This window comes from Caloenas nicobarica, chromosome 8 (genome assembly GCF_036013445.1).
Source record: "Caloenas nicobarica isolate bCalNic1 chromosome 8, bCalNic1.hap1, whole genome shotgun sequence".
In the NCBI taxonomy this organism is placed as follows: Eukaryota; Metazoa; Chordata; class Aves; order Columbiformes; family Columbidae; genus Caloenas; species Caloenas nicobarica.
In genome coordinates this window covers 20,316,694-20,343,186 of record NC_088252.1, presented here as the reverse complement: position 1 = coordinate 20,343,186, position 26,493 = coordinate 20,316,694, and the positions used below count along the sequence as shown (strand labels likewise).

Genomic DNA, 26,493 nt, shown 5'->3' with positions numbered 1-26,493 from the left:
TTTAATAAAATTTTGTCATTCACACTTTATTTAACTAATGTTGCCAGAAGTCTCTGTAGATTTTGACTGTGGTATACTGACTATGTTTGAATTTAAAACCCATGATGCCATTTCAGCCTCTGAGCTCCACAAGAGTAGCCCACATGAATAAATACTTGATTAAATTATAATCTCATCTATCAGAAACAGGCTTTAACTCCGTAATGTGTCGCTGACTCATTTTGCTCCTGACAGTGTAAACAGACAGGTGTATGTCAAACTCAACTCTGGACATTTAAACTGGTTCAAGAATTACCTCCCTGCTTCTGGAAGTTCTTCCAGTAACTTGTCTTCAAGGTCTCAATTTAACAAAAGCTGCTTAGCCGTAATTGGAATGTTTTACATTAAATTTTAACTGTTTCTCTTTTAAACTCAAATTTTGTGTCTTCGGAGGGTAAAATTTGAAGCCATCCTCCCTTGAAGGCCAACGGGCAGGAGTCAGAATGATGGAGAGCGATGGGGAGAGGCTGAGGCTGCGGCTGCGCACAAGGAGCAGCCCGGCCTCGCTTTGCTCCGGCTTGTTTTCCTCTAAAGCATAATTAAAACAATGACTCAGCTAGAAATGAAAGTTTTATTTAATAAATATAATTTCCATAAACCATTTTTAAAACAACTTCTACTGACCAAGCTGTACAAGAAGCAAGCGCACAGATTCTGTCAGAATCAAAAATTAACATGAGGCAGCCACAGTGTCAGAGGTCCAAAATTCTTTGTACTAATTATTGCTACAGTTTCCAGTTGTCAATGCCCCTTATTCGCCTAAAATAAAGGATCAATATCTTTAAAAATATACTTCTTGCAGAGATGATTAATTCAAGCTTTTTCTTTCAAAAAATAAGCAGAACTTGATCACATTTCAGTGCAAAGCAATGGCATCTAGGTCATTTGTTACTCTCTGTGCACAGGACACAAAAATCACTCATGGGACCATAACTGGGCATTGTAAAAATATATTCTTTGCTGCAATAATGACATTTATACCTGAAAGTGAATCTCATTTTTAACCATTTTCCCCTGTTTAAACTATATGCCCCATGGATTATCTTTTATCACAATGCCAAAATGTAAAAAGGTTGAGAACCTGCTGCTGTATGAAATAATTTCCTTTAAACCTGCTGAGGAAATATTAATACACACCACAGGTGTTTCTTTCAGACAAGTCCCACTTTGTCTCATGAACAGCAGCGTATTCATTTCATTCCACTTCATGTTACACATAGCGCGTCTTTAGCCCATGGCTTTATTCATGTCTATGCATTTATACAAACTGGAAACAACAACAACAAAAAGCTGTATCTACAGTGATGACAATTGTATGTACCTACTGCAATTCAACATCACGGCATGGTGACAGCAAGGGCAAGGCAAACACTCCAACGGGAGGAGAAGGTTCCTTGTAACAAACGCCAGAGCAGCTCGGGCAGCGCACAAGGTCTCTACTGCGGTGTTTCTGCTGCCCCTACCAGCAGCATTTAACTGTAGGGAAAAAAAAAAAATCTACAGGAAGCAGAAGCCTTGCAAATACTGAGGCGAATGCGCTTCTGAGACGACTGACGGCAAGAGTCGAGGCAGCCGATCCGTCCACAGAGCTGAACCCAGACAACCAAGCTGCTGGAAGCAAACAACAGAAGCAAAGAACGTACGGAACAACCACCACCAGAAAACAGTCACAGAAAATAAATACACCGGCAAAGGAGGTCTAACTGGGAAATAATGAAGGAACAGGCAAAAGGCTAAGGTCAACCCGTAATGAGCATTTTCCCAGCTGCAGGAATAACTCCTCTAAATCAATGATGTCTGTGTAATGAGGCGAGTGCAGCGACTGACGGGCTGTGAGAGGTACTGGGTGTGGGACACCCAAAACCAAGACTCCAACGGTTCACAAGTACATGATGATTGAGCACTTTTGCAGACTGAATTTCACCAAAATCACTAATTAGAAGTACAGAAGTATCCAATAAAACTATTAAAAAGAATGTAGACTTCAGCTTGGAGACATTTCTAACACTAGAAAATAAGATTTTTTTTTTTTTTCCCCCAATATAGAAGTTATACTGTCATAAAAAACCAGGTTTTGAAAGTATCACCAAAGGTTTCCAGTAAGAAATTATAGTTGCCTAATCTGCATTCTAAATTGCATAATCTTTTTCTCATATCAGCTTTTGCACTGGAAAACAAGAAATCATTCTGAAAATGTAAAGCCTATTTTCAGTATTCCTTCACATTTTTTTGTTCCCCCTCCCACCGTAACCTTAAAAAAATATACAGACTATTTTAAGCAGAATATTTACATTTTAATTTGTGAAACAATTCAGATCATCTTCCCACTTAATCTTTTCCACTGCACCCTTTAAAAAGCGTAAGTTTGGCAACTAAAACGATGCTTTTCTAAGTAACAAAAGCAAAGTATTATTCAGAGAATAAGGCCTAAAATCTGCTGAGAACTCAATCCTGCTGAAGGTGGCTCTGGAGAAGGTGCTTCCTCAGAGACCCTGCATAGTAAAGTGACCACACATCCCCCTCCTGCTCACCACAAACATCTACTATGGGATTTTCTGCCCTACATTATGGATTTCAAGGTTAGGAGGTAACTCTCAAACTTTTCTTCTCTATGGCAACATTCTCCCTCACCCATTCATACTCTAACTCAGAGACAAACGCTGGATTTATACTGAATTAGCTGTATTTTGTTCAGTCTCCTGCATGCGCAGTCAATGGTTTCATATACTTGAGCCATCAAAGAAACAACAACAAAACTCTTCTTTGAACAGAAGCAATTTCAAAAGATTGGTGACATCAGTACAAAACCACAGTCACTTCCTCCATCCAAAATACTTGTCAGACCAAAAAAACCTGGTCTTACGCAGATCAATTCTACGTTCTTACTAAATGAGAAATTACTGATTTAGATTTACTGCGAATAGAAAAATATACCTTGGCAGACAGATGGACTCTTAAGTTCTTCCTGAATTGTTTAAATGCATGTTTCTTCGGTAACCTTACAAACACTGGGAAAAGGGAAAGCGGGGGAAAGGGAGAAGAGGAGATGGAAGGTTTTAAAGAAACACATAATGAACGTAAATTATTCTTCAAATATAGGACTGTGCTGCTTTTGTGCAAATACAATTAAGATATTTGTGTGGTAAAAGCCAAAATACATCTATGTACAGAGCTGAGCCAATCTAGATGCTTGGAGTGGGGTTGTGTATCAAAGCCTCTGCCTTCTGCCATAAAAGTTAATCAGTTTATATTTCAATACACGATACACTAATCACACAGAGTAATGAGGTTAATGGTCACACTAACTGACCGGATGATTTGAATGGTTGACATGGACACACAAGCACTGCTGAAAAATGAAACACTGATTTAGAGGTAAACAATACAGCTAAACAGCAGATATCTGATTAGAATATTTAAAACAATTATTTTCTAGGTATTGATGGCAGTATAAAGACGCTCAGAACGAGAAACTCCTAATAAGAAAAATCATTATTTTGAAAACAGGTTTAACGTTATATATATGATACATATTAAAAAGTTACAGACGTAGGCAAAATCCAAGCACATTTTGTTACTAGTGTGTATCTGGATAAAAGTTTTCCTGGGGACTGGAGAGATGACAATCAGTTTATTGCACCTCCACATGGCAACCAGGTTTCAAACTATCCAGAGTCAGACGAGTCACACGTTAATACCTGTTACAGGGAGTACGGGAGACTCAGCTTTCCGTGGTTTTAACGCTCCGGACACTCGATGTGGGGATCTATTGTACAACTGGAATTTTCAAACTTAAGCTCCAGTGCGCTTACGCATTTGAAGGCATGATACAAATATGAACTGTGAATGCTGATTTAAACACTTGTTTTAAAGGAAAATTTGCCATATTTTGATTTTGTTTCTTCTGTTTCATAATTAACTTTTAGAGCTTCTCACTGGATTTGTGAACTGGCCTTTATCTGTGCCAGTGGGACGAAAACCTCACGTACTGCACGTCCAAGTCACTACGAGTATTAAAATGAGGTTGCAATGACAATTTTTTACTACACTAACATTGCCTTAAACAACAAGATCTTAAAAATCCCGCAGTATCTGCAGCCTTCAGTTCAGAGTGAGGCTGCCAGTCACTAATGCAAAAATAAAAATTCCAAGAGAAGAACTGAACCAATGTTGGTTAAAGCCATGAACAAGAATAACGAACAGCAGAGCTGCTGATAGATAAGGAACATCCAAAGCATTTGATACAAGGAAAGTCGGACGTTTTGGACGCTCCCTCTCCTGCAGCTCACTGAACTCAGGAGAATTTGGGACGAACGTAATAGGAGGGATTCAGTCTGGCAGCAGCCCAGCCCCTCACTCGTATGTCAAACCAGGAAGGTAAGATGCTTTTGCCTCAATTACGAAATAAAAAGTATTTGCCATGTCATTTTCTTGGGAGACAGCTCTTCAGCCAAGAGCGTGAACTCGTGCAGGCAGGGTGAAAGCAGCTAATACCAGGTTTGTCCAAATCCTACGCTTAACCACATCTTTAATAAAGAATTTCTCATGGGTGTTATTTAGAGTCTGTGTTCGATTTACAGTTTATTCCACCCAGAGATAATTTTAATATGCAGCTTTACATCTTTAACTGTCTGATAGGAAGATTATTGATGGGACTTCAGCGTTAGAGACTGACTTAAAATTGGATTCTCAAACAAGGGTCCAGAAGCAGCAGCATTTTTACCAGCCTCGAGCCATAAAAGCTGCCGTACCTCAGGCAATGCTCCACTGCTGGCCCTGGTGGCAGCACCTCGATTTTATCCCCCACATCTAAAGGCAACCAACAGGTTTAGCCATCCTGGCAGAACAGACACGCAGATGTTGCTACCAAACCCCAAACACGCAGACACGTTTATCCTGGGACAAGAGATGCACCTGCGAGATGTACCATGCAAAGCTCTATCTCTGCAATTTGCTTTTATTGGCGTACTTACGTATCAAAACATGGCCATCAATGTCTCAGATCCTTCAGATATATAAAGATAATTAAGCATTAATTGTATCTTCAAAGTACAACATGACCAAATATAAATACATGAAAAAGAATAAAACATGCAAAAATTCACCAACGTTAAAAGGATTAATAATTCAAAAAATTTATGCTAGTGACACTTCAGCACAATCCACCAACTCTTACACGTTTCCAAAAGTCAAGATCAAGAATTGTTAACAAAACACATAGGGCATAATAAAAGATGAGTGGCTTCTGAATTATAGTTTAGAAGAACAGTGAACTGTTATATCCCTTATTATTCCAAATTATTGATTTGTAAAAGTGAACAGTGCTTTGCAATGCAATGACTAATATATTGCCATTCATACACCAGCATAAATATTTGAATTGTGTTTAACTCTCAAAAATTACTAAACTGATTGCGTATAGAATATAGTAACTGACCACAGAAATAACAAAATTGATTTGCAATCTGCTAAGACAGCATCTGTATGAGACAGCTCAAAATTAATGTGTGTGTTTAAAGTGAAGGGTCATCACAAAAAATGCGACTTGTTTCATTGTGCAAAATCAGTTCGATTGGATCACTCGAATTTGGGAGGAAAAAGATTTTCTCACTGTGCTACAGTGATAAATACCAAATACGGGATTCCAATCTGCTCTTATGGTAACAAAAAAGATTAAATGGTCAGAGGTAAAAATGTTCCTTAAAAAAAAAAATACTTAGCAATTTGTGGCTATAATTAGAAAAAAAATATCGGAAGCGATGACTGTCCAGGTGAGTTACACCAGGGCACAAGACAAGCCCCGGCCTGTCGGCAGCAGCCGCGCTAAAGTCTCTCCCAGGGCAGGGATGCGGCACTGAACTCGCTCCAGAACCTGCCAGAGGTGTGTGAGCACCACTCGGCTTCCACACGGCATTTACAAATGTCCCTGTTAACAAGTGGGCGAGTCCATTGTGGAGAGAGTCAAGATGCTTCTGTCGTTGGCATAGAAGGGATCCGATGAACTCCATGATCTAAAGTAACAATAAAAAAAAAAGTTTGGCTGACTGGGGACTTACAAGCTAGAGGTGAGGAGAAAAGTCTAGGAAAGCAAAAGATAAAAGTGTTATGAGATTAGGCAAATGTAACTCTTCAAAAGACTCGTCTGTTAGTTTCCTGTGGGCACCTGCAACTCATTCAAACTTTCGACAACAGCCTGCGATTCATCATGCCAACTCTGTAAGTAACAATTCTAGGTTTACCCTTCCGGCAAAGTTTACCCACAGCTACAGATATTTTCATCACTACGAACTAAAATGAGCAGTGGTTTGTGCGCCAGTTTTACAACTAAAGTTTTAAACTTGTGCCTCAAGGGCAATTGGAACGGTGCCGCGTCAGTGGAGGCACCGCGAGCGCTGCGGGTGGACGAAACCCCCGGACGCTGGTGTTAAATGAACCCCCACGCGGTCTGAACGTGGGGGTAGGCAAAACTTACCTACAACCACCAATATATTTCATCCCTTGCTGTTAAATTTAAGTTAAAATTTAAGGCATCGGGAAAACTTCCTAACATGTCACAGCTTTTGATTCAGTTGGGATCTCGCGATGTCTTTCTCTTAATTACTATTTAGGGAGAAATGTTCGTTATTCTTGGTTGCACGGTATTCTAGGACTGCATGTGAAAAGCTGAAAAATAGAAGGTTGGAAGGCAGGAAATCAAAATATAACAAACTTATCCTCCAAATTTGCCTCTGTCAGAAATCTGCTGTTTCTTTAGAACTTTGACATGCGGTGCCTTGACACGAACACCACTAATGGGAGATCTGAACAATTCAGAAATGAATTCTACTGAACAAGAATGTATGTGATCCACCATTCCTAATATTTTAGTGACTGACAAGTTGACAGACAATTTAATGGAACAGACAGACAAAAATGCGTTTTATCGTACTACAACACACATTCTATATTCTAACTGGTGAATGAAGCTTTAGAAACCACTTCTCAAATACATTTTACAAGCAGTAAATTAAGTACAACAGACTATATTCCTGTGGCCCGCTACTCCAAGCATTTGTACAACTTTGATTCATCAAAGTTTCTATCAAAATTTGATACCATATTTGATTTCATATTCAGTTATCGTATTTGACAGAATATCATATTTGACAGGGTATCGGAGCACAGAATACAACACGAGCGAGCTGCAGCAACATTGTTTAAAATAGTGCTCTGCATTCTACAGCACTCACAGACAACATATTTATCAGCGTCACTTCATTCGACAAAAATAATTTGCAGCTGCCTCCTGGTTGAATAAAAAGCTGTTGTATAAAGCACGAGTACTCAAAAGACCATCCTGTTCGGGACTGCGCAATCTACTGAAGATACCGGCTGCAGGTAAAAACAAACGCAGCTCAAGCTCATGAACGAAGGCTCAACAACTTTATGAGCGTTTTAAAATCACCAAATAGATTTGTTAAGTGTACCTTCAGCATTTCACAACTGTCAACTGCCTCATGTGATTTATGCAATTAGTACATTAAAAAATAAACGAAGACTTTCATATATTGCCAGGAAAGCGTAGGGGAAAAAAATAGTCTTAGTACCTTGACTTTTAGGCTATATTTTAAGTGTCAATGCTGAGTGGAAGGAACTGAAGTCATTGAAGAAAGCAAATAAGACCAAAACAAAAAAATGTCTTTTCTAGATATACTGTACATAAATTTAAGTGAAACTAGAAGATGGTTCAGAGTAATTTCAACCAGAGGCAGAAGCAAAAACTACAGAACTTCAAGCCCTTAGTGTAGCACCAAGATAGTTTTGCATATTCATTAAACATAATTCTAAATTCTGTGTTCTAACAACACTACAATTATTCGGTTAGATGGAACTTCATCTGAAAATTACATTAGGTAAGCAGACAAGAAACCTGAGAAAAAGCAGTCTTCAAAAAATGTTTAATATTCTGTCAAATACGAGTTATCTTCAATAAATATTTGTAAGATCTTAAAGAAAGAAAAGTTTAGTGGAAAAAAAGAGGAAACTATAAAAATGTAAATGCATTGCAGAAAATAAACCACTGAATACCTACCTTATAAGACTACACATTACTAAGCAAATGTTAACTAAAAATCTGCCCTGATTAGATAATAATAAATGAAAAAAGTAGCACGAAACGTTCCTCATTTGGAAAGCAGAGTTTTACAGAGAAGTGGAAAAAACCAACCAACCAACTCCAAACAAAAACACCTTAAAGCAACTGCTACCAAAATGTTGATTTTTAGACCAATTAAATGCTCACCTTGTAGATTAAAAATTCTATTAAATTGTTTATTTTTTACATCATGCTCGCTTTCTATACAGCACGAGTTTGAATTAAAAATGTACTTAATCATAACAGTTCATTTTTTATATGGAATGAAACAATTTGCATAATCATACCCTAGATTTGTAGAAACATTGAATAAATTTCATAAGCAAGCCAGAGAGAGAAAGTGACTGAAACCACCGACACCGTGTTCAACACAAGAGTTCAAACCCGAGATGTATTAATTCCACGTTCCCCCATCAATGCCTAAAGGCAGAATCAGAACTGACGGAGCTTGTCAGTGAAAATTACCCACACAAGATTTCATATGGGATGAATGATATCACAGACCTTTAACCAAAGGAGACAACGTCATTCAAATACAAAATGAGTTTCCTTGAAAATGGGTGAAGGGCAATGTTTTCAGGTTTGCCTTTTGAGCAATGAAGGACCGTGATATCATTCAGGGACTGAGAGATTACGATGTACAAAAGACTATTTTTATTTCTACCCCCAAATATTTCCACATTTGTTAGCTGGCCCTGTTTGTTTGGAAATGGGGAGATGGCACATTAGCAGGTTTAGTAAGAGCTTTTCTCACAGCAACGCTGACTTCAAGAGCAATATTGCTCCTTAGAAGTATCACTCTAACGTGCTTTTATCCCACTGAGGTTTGTTTGACACGTGGTTTGAGAAGGAAAAGATTTATTTAGCACATACTTTGGAATGGCACGCATGATTTTGACAATATACCTTCTAGAACAAAAAAAAAAAAAAAAATTTAAAATTCTCAGAACCTGAAGGCTCTTTTCTGTCAATTGCTCTGATTTTAGAAATAGATTATAAAAGTTATACTATAAAAATATTTCATCTTCATATCAATCAATGGCTGAAAGATTTAAAGACTCTCCTTCTAACAATGAAGTTATATTTAAGGGGGGGAGTGTGAGCCTTTTGTATATCCTCAGGAGTAATGCAAGCTCCAAGGTAAATATTTGGAGGTTGTACATCAAGAACCAAAGGGAAAACTCTTTCAACTTTACAAACTCCTGATTTGTGAAGGAAAAAAAAAAAGTCATAAAAAGGAAAACAAAAACAGCAGCAAGGCTTGATTTTCTAAAGAGAAGAATGTACAAATCAAGAGAAATTATGATAGATACAACACAAGAACTTGTAGTAAGCCAAACTAAACATTTTAACAGAAATCTTTTGAAAACTGTTTTCCCCCTCCCCATCCCAAAAGAAAGCACTCAATAAAACCCCAAGAAACTTGTCTTTCAGGATGAAAAAAAAAGTACGACAAAGAGCTGCATTTTCTACTTAAATAAGCAAAACCTGCAGCTGGTTTGTTAGACATCTATTGCTGCAGGCTCATCGGGTTCCAGTTTATAGGAGAATCGTCTGCAGCAAAGGCTATTGAGAGAAATGCCACACCTGTTGACCCGGGTCGGGCTACATCTTCCCATCAGTCGTTCCAGCATTCTTCTAACAGATGTGCATGCTGTTTCCCCATCTGAGAAGCAGCACATGGAGTCCAAGCAGTTGATACCTGAACCTGCCTCAGTAAGCTGGAAGAGGAGGGAAAAAAAAAAAAATTAAAACCAAAAATCAGTACTCGGAGATTCTAGCAATGAAGATGTTATCAGAAAACACTTAGGAAAAGCAAGTTTTCTTAAAGTTAGAGTGTTGAATATTTTTCCATTTTATAGGAGAACTACAGTGACTAATAACATGACCATTTCCCTTCCTAAGGTCCATATAGACTAAAATTTGATCTTCCCAAGGTTTGCATGCAGCCTTGGTGAGCGTCTGGAAATCCTTTAGCACCATCTCTGCTTAACGCTGGAAATAAACTGTTTTGCAGTTCTCTGTGTTACAGCTATAATGAATCTCTAGCACAGAACATCACGCAGTTTTAGCCTTGATTAACCTCAGCGGAGGTACAACTATTTATACAAGCTGCAGGTCTGTCCTATTTTAAGGGAAATCTATCAAGAGAGAGCTTCAGACCAGGGCTGCAGAATATAATGCAGCAACCTGATCATAAGTAATAACTTTTCCTCAAGAAGTGTAGAATGCAACTTGTTATGATAATTTACATTACATCTCTACCACAGATACGCTTGGCTTGGTAAGGAACAGAAGCACATTCCCAATTTTGTGAATATCTTATCTAAATGCAAACAAGGCTGATATTAGATGCAGTCACGTTCACGCCAGCATGAGGAATAATTCAACGTTAGCATAGTAAACTTTCTACTGTTCATTCTCAGTAGGTGAGAAAAAGACCCAAAGTGAAAGAAGTAATACAGAGACATATAGGTTCAAGTCAAGTGTGCTCCTCTACATTATTTTTGCACACTAGTCAACCACAGCATAACTAAAATCTAACTGAAATCTAGTACTGATGGAAAGAGAATATCCAGAACTGACTTCAGTATCGTTTCCGAAAGGAAATACAAATATGGAGTGTGGGGATGCTTTTTAATTCGATTTGAGACTCTCTAAGATAGCACCCTGTCAAATTCCAAACACACAGGCTAAATTTAAGCATCCATTATCCTCACCTCACGCTCGGACACCAGTGAAGGAGGAAATCTGACCTGGGAGGAGGCAGCTTAGTCTATAATAGGACAGAGCTCACTTAGGAGCTTCCCTCAACATTTCACTCTGTTGTCTAAAGACTTTGGTTTCCAATCCCAGTTCCTTTAATGCCACCCACACTTGGCCAGCACTCCAACAGAAGCAAAGAACCTCAGAGTTTCCTATGGGAATGGTTTACTGTGAGTGGACACATTCCTTCCTAATCCCCCTGAACAGACATCTGGACAGATTACAGCTTCGTAACAGGACAATTCCTGTGCTACAAAGAAGAGGCAGCAAACAGAAACAAGAGGCATTTGGAAATCCAAGAGAAAAATCCCAGCTGGTAGGACAGGAGGGGAGCACGCAGGCAGAACTGGGGTTTCCATGCAGCTCTCCATGCCTGCCCCTTCCTCAGCCCTGCTCCGCGTCCCCACGGTCCCTCCCGATCTTCCCGTCACATCCCTTAACGTGACGCTCACAGGATTGTCAGTTAACCATTGTAGGAGCTTGGAGAAAACATTACAAACTGAAATCCTTGATTCAGTCGCTGCAGCTCAGAGGCCACGAAGGAGTGCAGGCAGAACGCACACTTCTGACTGACTCGTACTCGTTTGGGAGCTCTCCTGGACACAAAATGAACATTTAGTGTGACAATGAACTTTGTAAATACCTGAGACACAGGAGCAGCAGCATTGCAACTGACAGGTCTAAAAGGGGTCTTGGTTAAAACAAACCCACAACAAACCACATCTCAGAGCTCGAGTCCCCGAATGCCCATCCATCTGGCCACAACTGTACCGCCACAGGAGATACCATAATTAGGAACGGCACAATTTGCAGCATTGCAGTACTAGCAAATATGACCTTCGCAGCCACCTCATGCTGCGCTCCCAGTGTATCGGACAAGAAATTACCCAGAACAGAAGGAATCGCTATCAGGAGGTCAGAAAACAAGCTCCCTGCTGCATACACAGTGATCTTCATGGTTGCGTTCACAGCAACACAAAACAAACTCAACATTCCTACGCTTAAGATTTCAAAAAGAACATTTAGTCCATGCATTATCTTGAAACAGATCAAGTAATACCTTTAGAGTTACTGCAGAAGATCATCTCACAGTGGTTGTATGTAGGATCAGATGGACCAGACATTTATTTTTCCCTAGAATCCGCTGACTGGAGAGCCAGCAGCCCTAGATATTATTCAGACTGGCAGAAAGAGGAGCCAAGAGCAACCCAAACTATTGTAGCTTCCAAGGAGTGAACCCTCAGCTCTGCATTTTGAAGGGCTGGTATCTCTTCTTCACTAAAATCTCCTTTGCTCAAGCTAGATACTCACAAAAAGCTAGGATCGTGCTTGAACCACAGTTTATGGAAAAGTTAATATTACCATTTTTTAAAAAACAACAGATGTGACCTTACATAAGCCTGGAAACAACATTTATATTATCTATCACTGCCTCGTGAAAATGGATTTTATTTTTATATCCGCTACCTAGAAGGAAAATACTTGTATTATGCTAAAGAGTCCCTTTTCTCACTTTTATCTCTGTGGTGGACAATTATGATCATAGTTTTATACTAAAGTAAAACATGGTAAGACAACAGAGCATACTGGTCTCTAAAGACCTGAAAATGCCCCTCAGGAAACAAAAGGCAGGAGAGACAATGCTTTGAAAAAATTAATAAGTATAGAGAAATATCTGATATTATTCATATTTAGGCTGCAAATAAGGTGTTTTCATAAGGCAAGATCCAGGATCACAATAAATATAATATTTTATATGATAATGGCCCATTTCATGTAACAAATCAAAAAGCGACTGAAGTGCAGAACTAAAGAATGGTTCAGCTTGATAAGGAAAAAAAAAAAAACAACCAAAACCGCACATACTATGATGCAAATTTACTTGTAGATACCAAAAATATGGGTATTTTGGAGATGGCTCCATGACTGTCTATGTATGATATATAAAAAAACATATGTACACACAGGTTAGGGTAGAGTGGGAGTACTACCTAGTGAACGCAAGAACTGTCGGGCAGGCTAGACGGATCTAGCAGTTGCCTATTGTCCTCCCCTCTGTGCCTGCTTTCAGCAAAGTCACATGCTGAGCTGACTGAACCCTGATCTTCTTCCATCTAGAAGGACAGAAAAGCAACAAATCTTACAAAGCGCCATGCTTGCATTGCTTTAAAACAGTTACCTTTTTCACAAGAACTTTCATTTTACGGATCTGTTCTTGAGAGAACAAGGCACATTTACAAGGTAAAGAGGCATTTTTTTCAAGTTAATAGGTGGATCAAATACAGTCTATCAGTGCACAAGTATTAGGGGTGTTGAGTCTTTTTGCGCACCATAGACTACAAAAGGGGAAAACCCAACAAATTTGAAATCTAATTCAAAGTTTTCAGATTTTGGTTTAAAATTTTGGAGTTTTAGTTGTTTTGCCCCTTCTAATAGAAAGGACCATTTCAGTCTGTTTGTCTTATTACAGGATATTCTGCATGCCACAAGACAGACATTTCAACTAAACATTTAAATCACACTGAAATATGCAGTTGGGACTTTGTTGAACAGGAAACATATTTAATCCTGTACATGAAGTTAAAAGCACTGCAGCCTGTTTTCCTGACCCCGGGTCCTAGCTGCCAACGTGTCTGATGCCACACGGATGTTTCAGAAAATATATGAGACGGCCATTACTACTCCCCAGTTAAGTTAAAACTTGCTCCCTACGGTAAAGCTCACTTTCCTTAACCCTCCAAACACTGTATACCAAAATCTCAAACAATTAGATTTAAACATTTAAAAGAAAGTATAAGAACGCTGACATCTAACAACCTCACTGGCACTTATGTTTTCAACACATTTCTAGTTTTCCTACTCTTCATCTCTTTGAATCAAGTAAACCTACAAATGCCAAACTCTTTTGTTATCTCAAAGTCATTACATAAAAGTATCAGCGGGTAAGTAGATGTGTGTTCTTTTTTGACCAAAGATAAATACAAAATAGTCTCCTCTCATTTAGTCCCTCATTTATTCTGTGGATTAGCTAACGGATCAGCACCACGCTATGCTAACACAATATCCAAACTTGTAGAGGCAGAGGTTACCCCTGTTCAAAGTTTGGCATATTAAGATGTTCTCGTATACTTCACTAGTGTGAATGCATGTTTGCACTTGAATAGTCTTCTTGGAAATGATACATTCCTTACAGAAGACATATGCTGCGAAAGGAAGAGAAACCTGTCCTTGACTTCTACACAGCTGGGCTGGATCAGATATGAAAGCTATTTGGAAGGGAATCCTATGAAACAGTAACCAGAGGAAAAAATACAGACAAATATCAAAGGCCATAAAGTCAGGGCCAGGAGTACGGAGCCAGAAGGCAGATCTGAAGGGAAAACAAGGCAGCAACAGACTCACGGGCCTGCAAAGGGGAAAGAACAGGGCCTGGGCTGTGCTAACGCAAATGCTGCAGTTTGAGAGTCCCAGGCACAACGTTACGCACTGATAGCGTTCCCTGGAAACACAAACCCTTTTTGTGTTTTACATTTCCCTAGTACTGCATACAGTCATAACACACTGTCCAAAGGTAAAAACTCTATAAACATAGTTAATCCCATCAATAAGTAGAATTAAAGCATCTGTCCGAGCAACACTTCCGACATGTGGCTCAGGATTTCCAACAGTTCTTATAAAGCACAGACACGTATACGTACATATACACACAAAGTTTTGTTTACAAAGAAAAACCTGAAATGAGATGCAATGGGGCCCAGTTAGTACCCTAAGATATATAATTCATGTGTTTCAAGCGCAGGAGAGACAGAGGAAAGAAGAAGTACTCAAGCCAGTCTCCAGTTAAGCACGAAGCCCAGACTTGACCTGTGCTGCGTGATTTCATCTTCATCCCAAGTTACAAAAGTCACAGTGAGGATCAGAGGCACGAGTGGGACAGGCACACATAAGACTGCACCTCTGACTTACAGGAATCACATGGACACTTAAAAGACTCATCTCAAAGCTCTTAACTGTATATCACAAATGTACTTAATATAAGTTTGAACATTTTCTGCACACTGTAAAGCCTGTAGACATAAAAATTGATTACAGCGTCATATTTGTCTTTTAATTTGCATTCGAAAAGGTATTCTGCTTTTGTACATCACTAGTACAGTAAGCACATTTGCAGAACAAGGCATAACTCAGTTTAACCTGGTGCTATACTGATTTTGAGGGTTTTAATACATATTTAATGAACAACAAAAAACTGCCAAGGTCTGTTCTCCAATCTACATGCATTCTGCAGTCACACAGGATGGGTGCGCACGTACAAATGAGGTGTGGCAGAATTAGCTGCTTACAGCTACATTCACCAAGCAGCCATTTTGTTCCATGTTCCTACAGTTTTCTGCTCTTTCTCTGCTCTACTGCTTTTGGAAAACAGCTGCCCTGGACACTACAGAAACTAAACAAACCCATGGTCTTATCTCCAAATTAGTTTTTGTTTAGTATAACGAAGTGAGTAGTTTCCATCTATTAACTTATTTTCCTTTTTACTGTTTTAAGTAAGGATCCACAGGATAGGTTCAAAACTTCGTCCAAAGACTACAAATAAAGAACTAGAGAAACCCGAATGCTTGTTTCTTGTTGCACTTTACAACTTCACTTGCACAGTACAAGGCACTCAGCGCTTGCCTTTCAGGTACCTCGCTATTAGATACTCCAGTGTAAAAATTCTGACATACAAGAGAATTGGATTTGCATAAACATTTGTTCCTCATGGACAAAACAGATTTAACATTTTTTTTCAACCCCTTCCCAAAGTGTAATATGAAGAAAATGACTTCGAGTTAACAAACATTCTCCTGCTTTTAGCATTTTAATAACTACAGTGCTGCATTCCTAGGCAGCTTTATTTTTCTTTTACCACCCAGTGACATAATTCTTAAAACATGTTCAGTTTTGGAAAGTTTAAGAGAATCTTTTGTTACAAAACCTTTGGTGTAGATACGATGCACCATGTAATTCACTTTAATAATTCAGTGAGAAAACAGAGGTTTAGTGGAAATATATTTATCCAAAGTTTTAAAAAGGTAACTTACTTACATGACACTGATAAACCAAGAATTTTAAAAGCTAACTTGTAAAAGTTTTTGCAGAGAAATCTCCCCAATGTGTTGGTAAGTTTACTGAAATTCAAGAGGTATAAAGCACTTTGCCTGTTTTAAAGCTAGTTACGCGCTGAATTTAAAAACAAAACAAAACCACCCCACCACTACCTCTGAGGGGTGTTTGGAAATATAAGCTGCTATGTTTCGCAGTGGGACAACTAACAGCTAAACTCAACAGCCCTTCCAATTTGCCTTGCAAAGGTGTAGTACACTCTCAGGGGAAATACAAAGCTTTTCTTCCCTACTGCCCCCCTTTAAAAGACCTGTTTCCATTAACCACTAACAATTCTCTGCTTATGATTTACCATGTCAGCCTCCTGTCTCCCACTTTCCTTCAGTTAAACAAACGGCAATAAAGTCCCAAACATCTTGGTTGGCTGGTTCTCCTAGCACCTATTTGCACATTTTTAAGCAACACAGTCATCTTAAAAATATTTAAAAGGAAACAGTTCTTTGCATTAATTCTTGTTATAGAATATAGAAGTAGATAAAGGTGGGTTAAAACATCAAACAGGTTGAGACATTATTGGTGCATATGAATGTTTTAGCTTTACAAAAGAGAATCGGCATTTGACAGCATTTCATGTACTGAACTCGGTGCATTTCAAGTGATTCGGAATCGTAACAGTTCACCTACATAGACACATGTATGCTTTGATTTTTTTTTGAATAATTTTCTAGGACTTTGTAGCCAAATGCGTTTAGGACTATGTATCTATACACATTGAAAACAAACAACACTCACTTTATAGATGCACAAAACAAACACAAAAAGGCTTAGCCACACAAGTATAGGTACGCACCCAAACTTAAAACATTTTCTGCTCTTTTAACACGAGTGAAAGCAAATTAAAATTGGCAAACAACTCGCAAGAAATTGCTGCCTGAAATACATGGACCTTCCTGTCATGGCCTTATGAAGCCGAAATTATCCAACATGCAAAAAGCACTGTTAATTTTGATCACAAAGAAATTAAAAGCATTATAACCATGCTAGAAACTGTGATTATTTTAAAATGGATGCAAAAAAGAGCTAGATCTGTATTCTGAAAGTTGAGCATCATGCTAGGGATGTTTTTTCCTGAAAAAAAAGCACGTCCAACACATGCTACTTAGGAGAAGCATTTGGCTCAAAAACACAGAGCAAAGCCAGGAAATAACCAAACCGAATGTATCTGCACTAGAGGTATTGCCCTCTCAACCCACTAACGTTCATGCCTCTTCCCATCTCTCTCAGCACTGGTTAGTTCACCTTCAGCATGCATAAGAGTTGATGAGGAACTGTCCCTCCTACTCTACCTAATTTTGCTCAGCTGATTCCTTGCCCTGGACAATGGCTGCAGTGCGATGAACTCGTCACTTAAAGCAACTCTGTTGGAGTACATCTACAATTGGACAGAGAAGGGATGGAACATACATGTCAGTAAATAGCAGCAGTCATTTTCTAAGAGAAAGACACAGGACAAGACATTGTTATTTCAGTGGAATACACATCATATACAGAACACACGCCTGGTACCTTCAGGACAGCTCAGTCAGTTTGTCTTTGGTAGGACCATCCTTAAGCGTACCTTAGCTTACACACTGAGAAAAAAGACCTATACACTTCTACATCTCTACTTTACCAGACACCTTTATTCAGTATTACCTTCTCCCCTCAACAGTGCTGTGATTTATATTTACCCAAAGATTTACATTTCGCTTCAGATTTACCTTACTGTCCGTTTCCTCCTATATGATTCTGTAACAGACTTAATAGTCAGAAATTACCCAGAAGCTACTTCAGGGCAATAGACCTAAGTCAAACATAACAAGATAGATTTTTTTAAGGCCAGCAAAAAAACCTTGGAACACAGAAAAAAAAAAAAAAAAAATTACACATCCTAAGTGCATTAAGGAAGGTAAAGTTAACCAAATTCAGCCCTCTATAAAAGTCAACTCATGCTTGCCTGCCAAATTTTTAATATACTGAGTTCCCAAAATGGAACAGACGTTATTTTTAAGTTGTTGTAACAGAACAATATTTACATTTAAAAGCTTATCTTTAGCAGTATTTCTCAAGAGCTTCTCTCCCATACCAGTTACATGTAACACCTAACTGATCCGAGACAGACTGACTGTTGATGCTATGACGTTATACTAAAAAACAAACAAACAAACAAAAAACTCAACAGATATAAAATCAAGTTCCGTATATACTAAGCAGAGTAAGGCAGATGACTGCAGATACCGTGAATTCAGAGCACTATATCAGGTAACTTGCGCGACTGGCATGCTCTTTGTTTCTGAAAAATTAAAACAACAGGGGCAAGCATTTTGAGATGAGAAACTGTGTTTTGCTCACTGTTCCAGGGAATGTTTTAGAATTTAAGTGATGGCAGACAGAAACAAATAACTTAAATAGCTGTGATTTAAAAACTCAGTGATCAGTTCATGTAATAATTTATCTTGCCTTGATAAAAACTAAACTTTTTCTTTTCCCAATACGCAAATACATTGATTTAGTTATACAATTAAAAACTAATAATTAAAAATATTTAGTTATACAGAGGGTGCACCTACACTTTAAAAAACACATTTAAAATGAGAATATACAAAGATCCATATTCACTCTTTTGATGACTTCCATAGAAAATTCCTTAGCACTGAGAACAAAGAAATTCTCCAAACTCATTCTATCTGAAAGTCAGAGTGCTCTCCTCTGCTTTGAAACCAAAAGAAAAATATTTACTAGAAATTTTAAACAAATCTAATGAGTTATAATCATGAAAGAAGCGCCCTGTCACTTCTTGACAATAAACGTGCAAAGTTGGTCATCTGTTCATCTTCACTTACGTCTATACTTCCTCACTACAAGAACAGATGCAATTCCGTGGGGCTGACTGTCTGTCAACAGATTAAACCTCAAGAAAGGAACGAACAGGTGCCTCCTTTTTGCAAACATATTTTAAACTATGATTTCACACAGAGAAACCACTGAATGGCTGCTGAAGCATTTCTGGTCAAATCAGATTTTAGGTACCTCAACTTTGCAGTATCAGGAATTAAGTGTTTTCAGAAGACGGTTTTTTGGTAAACATGGACCCTAATGAATGCTGACACTGTCAAATGGCAAAGTCGAATAGGAATAAGGGGAAAAACAAAAGTCTAATAGAGATCCATAATGCAAAATCCCCATGGCTATGAATCGAGCTATAGTCACAGGAAAGGTGTTAAGACATTCACCAAGATTCCTTCTCAAAAATAAGAAGTCCGACTGCGTCCTTGATGACATAACTGTAATGGAAACAAACTGAACTTGGACATTCTTTAGAATTGATTCAGAAAGCAAGAGAATGCAACAAGAAGTATATGGATAAAGCTAGAGGAAAAATGATGTAGGCTTTTTGGTTTTTAATTCAACATGAGAAACCTCAACAACACCACTGATACACTGCTGAACAGAAACAGGTGATGTACAGGAAGGAAGGAAAGGGAATTGTTTGATAAATATTGCCACTAGTTTTTGAAGGGGAAAAATGTAAATACCATTACCTATAGAATTTTTCATGAATCAAGACCCTTTAATCCAAAGAATGCAATAAGATGCAATCAAGAGTCTTACCTGGTCTAGTTGAACAGTTTCTGAAAGTCAATATTTACCTTGGCTTCTAGCTACTCAATTTCAAGACTGGAAAAAGCAGCTAATATTGCAGAAAAGAGACTAAAGGGATATTATGGTAAGCAATAGCTTTGTCAGCGTGATGTTGATCCTAGGCAAATTAAGAGAATGTCTCACATGTTTGTTCGTTTGTTTTAAACACGTTAGAAGGGTAATATAATTTAAGTAAGTCAATGTGCACTTACATCAAAGTAATTACAAGGCTGGATGCTAAAGGTAACAACAGAGATGTAACGCAGTTCAGAGTTCTGTGTGGCACATAGTTCAGTGTAATTTAGATTAAGCAGCCAGGACACTGCAAAATCAATATGGCACACAAACAGACTAAAAATTGCTAACAGGTTGCAGAACATAACTGTATATGGGATATCTTTGTCAACTGGATTCTTCATTCACTTTTGCGGTTTGTTTTTTTTTTTTTTTGTCCCTATGCTACTTGACCTCTCATCAATGGCCTGGAAGAAACCAACAGAATCACTTGCAGATGAGAAAAAGATGCAGAAGATAACAGGCTACTGGTGTCTATTATTTTGTGAACTGAATACAGCTGAGGGATTTGTTATTTCTATACTTGGCACTGATATATGCTGTGGTGGAATATTGTGCCCAATGGTGAAATTCAAAATTCAGATGAGGTCGAGGAATGGTGAACACTACAGGAGAAACACAAGAATGATTGAAAGACGGGAAAATAACCTTTTTGACAAAAGATGCAAGTCCAATCTACTTATCAGTGAGAAAATTAACTTGATCACAAACCTAACCGTGAATAAAAAACCCTGTTAATAGAAGGCTTTTCGGTTTAGCAGAAATATAAGATAAAACGCTGAAAACTTAAACCAGAGACAGTAACTATTAGAAGAGTGGGTCAGGATGACTTCTCTGTAACTGTCACTAAAAAGAAGAAAAAACTCAATCATAGTTGAGATATTTACCTAGAAGACAGGCTAATTTCAACAGAATGATTTTAAGGAGTTTTTATAACCTGTGTCAGGCAAAAGGGGGATTCTATTATCACAGCATATCTTCAGACCTCTTCTGTGAATTCGTGAAAATGCCACATGGGTAATTACCTTTAATTACATAATCAACAATCAAATATACAGCATGTGATATGATCAAGATTTAAGAAACAGTAATTAAAACAAATCTTACTAAAGTAATTTAAAGATTTTTTGCCTTCATCACATTTTAAGAACTATTCAGTGCCAATGACAGTTGGAAAGAGAGCTTCTAGTACCTAGACAAAAAGCAGTACAAAAATGTGTAGTATGATCCTCTCATACAGTTGCAAGCTGAGATGCAGAAGACCGAGTGACCCCTTTATAAATAATTCTACTATTGTTAATATCAGTTACTTAAACATAAATGTTATTTCTTTGTAAAATGGTGTCCTCATTTTTCTAATTTTAAATTAACAATTATCTATCTTTTGAAATGAGAACACTTTTATGCATTAAACATGACAGTAATGTAAGAGGATAATTAAACAGCGCAGGAAAGTAATTAGTTTACAAGACAGATTTTAACAAACGTTCTTAACTATTGATCAAGTTGGATACAAAAACATAACATTACCTGAGCTTTTTCAGTACTTGTTGGTTGTAGATGTCTGTACAGCACTTTCTTCACAACATCAATAAACAAACAAGCAACTACTATGAGGATTATGGCAAACCAAGCAGAACCACTTGACAACAGTTGAACAAATACAAAGTACATGTCCTGGGTATGTAAAAATGGCCTGAAAAGTTAAAAGAAGCGGCAATTACTAAAAGTAACTACTAGAAACAAAAGTACAGCACAGGCAGGCTCAAGTGTATCTTGTTTTACATCAAGCATAAGTCTCTCCGGATGCAGCGTTACAACCCCATGGTGCCCATGAAGACTACCAGCAAACTGTTGGACTTGACCCAAAAAGAAACTCTGGGGAAGGAGGGCACTGAACTTCGGAGGGAAACATTCTGGTTTAGTTTTACATAGTGTTGCAGGAATTCTATCACCACCCTATCCCTCCAGGACCCCAAAATATAAGCAAAAAATATTATCGCTTTACTGATTCAAACCTCAGTGTCTTCACTCCTGTTGCAGACATTTACCTATTAGATAGCACCTTAGGCAATCTTTCTAATTTATAAAACAAAAATGCCTTTGTAGTCATAGGCTGTCAGAGACAAGTAGTGACTGTCCTTGAGCACAGGACAACTTAGCAGCATTGCTCAAGTTTCTAAAAGAATCACCAAAAAGTCAGTGGCCACTATAGGTTTAAAATTAATTTTCCAACACCTGTCACAAAATTCAGAGCAAGATGGTAGAACACAATACTTCAGTGTTTTTTCACAGTTTCATCTATCCTATGTGCTATGGAGAAAAAAAAAAGGATCACTCACCAGATAATTCCCCCGTAAAACAAGGAGAATATGAAATAAAATACAATGGATCCCCAAGTAACAAAATGGTTTATCCATGTCCAGAAGTGCGTTTCTAGTGCCATCTAAAACAAAGATAACTTCAATGAACTTCCTTTTTCCCCCCACTTCACAGAAAATGATAAATACTGGTCTGAACATACTTATTAACTTCCCACTTAAACACTAAATGTTGTTGTAACACACAAAACTACAAAAAACAATTTTCACCATCACCAAAATCAAACATAAAAATCACCTATCTGGAATGCTCAGGAATCAATTACTTCTGTATAACTTTTGAATAAATTGAAAATTGTTGTTCGGTTACACATCTGCCTATATATCCAAACACAAGGAGTAAGTACAATATCATACCTTCATTGTAACAGTTATAACCATAACTGTGAAGACCAAAGTACCAAACGTCCAGTTTCCAAACATCTAAGAAAACAGCAAGGCAGAAATCATGGGGGGAAAAAAAAAAAAAAATCAGTTAAGAGCATTCGTGGTAAGTTCGATTCTTCTCAAGTCAGCCACACTAATGAAACAAGTCTGTGGACATAAGCTTGTGACAACTCATCATTGTCAAAAAGAAGGAGATACAACATAAACTACCAGAAAAAAATACAGCTTACGCTAAGAGCAAAATTAACAACCCACAAGTCATCTTTCTTCTTGGTTCAAAACAAATCACCACGAAGGCTACATGAAGTATGAAGAAAGTCCACAACAGTAACATGAAATGATAGGAAAATGAAGATATCAATGTTATCAATTAAGTATAAGCATCCAGTAGAAAGTAAATACTGTGTGGAAGGTATTCACTTTAACATAACACTTTGAGTTTAAACATCTCCAGATAATTTTCGACATGCAGCATCACTTGAAAGTTCACTTTTTACCCCAAGCACAATTCTGCAATTCAAAAATAATGGTGCCGTTGTATTTTTCAAAGAAAATTCTAAGGAAAAGACACTTTGTTTCAAGGCTGGTAAACACGATATTAGGCTTCGCTTCTAAAATGCTGTTATCTGTCACTTTTGTGTTATCTTGCCCATGTATATTCAACTATCAAAACTCTGAACAAGTTCTACAACAATAAAATCTCAGCTCTGACAATGAAGCAGGGATGCTGAGTTTGTAACCTATCTACACACATGCTACTCGGACACACTGCCATTCTACACCACGTCCAACGGCTCTGCTCTTGTGAGCAGTCAGGGTGCTGAATCCAAAGACATTGCCGTTTCGGAGCTGGTTTTGCCACTGACACACTGCACAATGACCAAACCCTCAACTCCGTATTTACCGTTATGAAACTAAGCAAGCAAGGAGGAAGGTGCCGCATGCAGACAGGCAATCAAAGTCACCCCAGAGCTGATTTGTTAGTACAGCGCAGCGGCACGGAACTGGGATTCGCACAGTTGTAGTTCTTGTTACAGAGCTCTGACAAAAATAAAATCCCAACAGCCTGATGATAGATCTCACAACTGCTTTTATCATCTTTACATAAGGTACAGAATTGAAGCAGCCATGAGTCTGGATTTACTGATAATTTTAAAGATCTTTGTTGTAGCACGTTTTCTGAAGCCTTCTATTTACTTTTCACAGCGACGATGATGTTTAACAAGCAACATGCTTGCTGGTAACTGCTGCAATGATAATCTTAAAGGAAAATTAGACTCCTGCTCCTGAGTGACCTGTGAAAGAAAGTGTCTTTGCTAACGCTGCTCTCAATGGTCACAGAGCTACAATGCAAAATGTGAACAGGTTCTTGCCACCATTTTATTTTTGAACACATTTACACTGTGGATGCTGCATCCTTTAACCCTGTGAAGCAACAGATACAATATTTTGTATCTCCTCTTTTTCTAAGCTCTTACCATTTGCCTGTTAGGTTTCAATATCTGACGACATGCACAGCATGGAAAAGGGGGGAGAAAAAAGAACTAGAAGATCAAGTTGTCGCACAATGTGTCAAGGTAAGCCTAACAAACCACCAGCATTAACGAATTATTTACAATCTCTTCTGCTTTGCTCCAAACTGAGAACCTGGAGTGAAAATATGAGGCCTTGCACCAGCACTACCCTGTACCGCACATGTGCACACAGTGATCACCTCCTGAGGACTTCTTGCAAAAAAGCAGCTCGGCAGTACACGAGTTTCTCTTGCCCTTAACTTCGGCTTCTTCAAGCACACATTAAATTTGCAACATAATTTATGCTCCGCAGATATTTCACCGCAACACACAGTTCTACCACTTCCAATAACCGTCTTTTAGCAAACACAGAGAGGTAGAGAGTAACTCCAAATAAAATCTAAGGCTTTTTAAAGTCACATCAGAGAAAACACAAGAAGCCAAAGGGCATCTGAAAGATTTATTTCCAGTATGCTCATTCACTAAATATATTTTAAAAATCTTGAGGTTAGTTGATACAAGAAACCATTAAGAGAACCTTCTCCATAAAGTCTACATTAACACACTGGTCTAGACATATAGAAATCAATCTGTTCTCCAAACTAAACATTTGTTACTAAATACAATGAAAAAATTCTGTTCCTGCCCTGGGGATGTTTACTAAGCAATTTTGAAGAGAGGTGCTTTGACAACTGAGACAGATGCACAGAAAGGCACGGATTCATAATGTAAAATTCCTTCGTCAGAAGACTACTAAAGGTCCTTCACCAGTTCACAAGAACTTCAAAGTCACACAGCTTATAACAAATGATCAGAGAGGACAAACTCATACCTCAGTGGTAAGAGACATTTGAGTCCAAAGCACAACTATTTTAACATTCTTATCAAACTTCTCATGATGAAACAGGTCCCCCTGCTCCCCCTTCATTGCTCCTTTCTCCGTGGGGATGCCAACCACCCATTCACACGCTCTCCGATTTTGGTCACTCAAGACAACTCTAGCCATTCTCTGTACATCGTTCTATGAAAACCCTTTTTTTGGCTAAACTTCCCGAGCTCATGCCCACTCCTTATCATCAGGCGAGCACTGTGAATACAGCTTGATGCTATTTTCGTATCTTGGGCCAGAACTTGCAACCCTACCAAGCACCACAGGAGAATCAGTCAGCGCTTCATGTCAGTAGTAAGAATGCCTTAGTGGGAGAAGTAAACGTATTTGTGCATCGCTACCCATAACAGTTTTATGAAAGGAAAAAAATCAGTATCTAATAGTTCTAAATCGGGTTAACTCACTCAGAAGTGGGGAAAATCAGGAAGCTGACTTGCAATGGTTTTATCTAAGCTTTAGAGCTTTTTCTACATGATTTTTCCTGTTAACTTTCACATCTTTAAAACAGAAAGTGTCAAATTAGTGTTTATTTCATTAAGTTACTGTCTTAAAAAACATTTACTGAATTAAAAGTATAATTTTAAAAGCAGCTTGCCGCACTTAATTTTTAAAAATTCAGAGTAATTAAAATAATAGATTTTCAGGAGAAACTTTAAGACTTTTGGCAACTTTCAGATTTAAGCCTGATTTTATAAGAGATACTAAAGAGAAGCCATTGTTTGACACTGTAATTAAGTCCAATTCCAAATGAGTTTTGAATGGGTCAACACAGATGCCCATTTACTGAAGTTACAACATATGATTTTGACAAAAACAGCATACAGAGTTAAAGACAACCATAATACACTTATTATCTTGAAAGACATGTTCTTCATGGACATATGCTTTCTGACAACATGTCACAGTTTCCATACTAAGAAATGTTACTCTTGACGATTTGCCAATATTTGTGTGTGCTCTCTTTGGTAATTATATTGTTCATAAAAATAAGAAAATCTTAGGATTTTTCTGACACAAGAGGATTAAAAAAAAAAAAAAAAAGGAAATATGACCTAAAATATAGTGGCAGAATAATTCTTATGATATTGTACCTGGCCATTTCCCAGCAGAGAAGTGTCTTCTCCCATTAGAAGATACGAGCCATAAAAGAAAACAAACGCATGAAAGAAGCCCAAGACGGTCCAGTAAAGAAATGGTTTAAACCCCAGATGGGCATTTTTACTGATGTCTCTGCAGAAATGAAACAGATTTTGGACTTAGATTGCCTTTATATAACCTATCAGCTATTGACATTGCATGACTGCTACTGCTTTGAATAAATGTAACTTTCAACTGCACCAAGATACATTTAACAAATGCTGACATCTGAAAAAAAATACATAAGTTATGGGCAAAAAAAGAGCTCTGAGCTCTCACGATTTGCCTATGCTTTATGCAGAGATCACCAATGGCAAGGGTTTCGAGTGGGTCAAATTCAGAATAGCACAAACTAGAATTCTTCTCCCTCGAGGTGGAATTGCA

General features: G+C 38.0%; 1 protein-coding gene across 4 annotated transcripts in view; it reads right to left on the bottom strand.

Annotated features, from left to right (window-relative positions):
• Positions 1-636: 636 nt before the first annotated feature.
• The window catches only part of ATP11B (ATPase phospholipid transporting 11B (putative)), a 68,522-nt gene continuing 42,665 nt past the window's right edge, over positions 637-26,493 (bottom strand). The window contains exons 25-31 of one of the 4 annotated variants that reach the window (XR_010606507.1): positions 26,064-26,202; positions 22,540-22,605; positions 22,144-22,247; positions 21,332-21,497; positions 9,761-9,894; positions 2,974-6,050; positions 637-1,515 (exon numbers count right to left, since the gene is read on the bottom strand). Coding sequence is in view for 3 of the 4 variants with exons in the window: in XM_065639756.1 (XP_065495828.1) it covers positions 9,676-9,894; positions 21,332-21,497; positions 22,144-22,247; positions 22,540-22,605; positions 26,064-26,202 (694 nt within the window). In the remaining variant the exon portion in view is untranslated. Of the gene's footprint in view, positions 6,051-8,114; positions 9,895-17,391; positions 17,478-21,331; positions 21,498-22,143; positions 22,248-22,539; positions 22,606-26,063; positions 26,203-26,493 lie in introns of those variants that run through there. The other 3 variants (XM_065639758.1, XM_065639757.1, XM_065639756.1) reach the window with 3 other exon arrangements.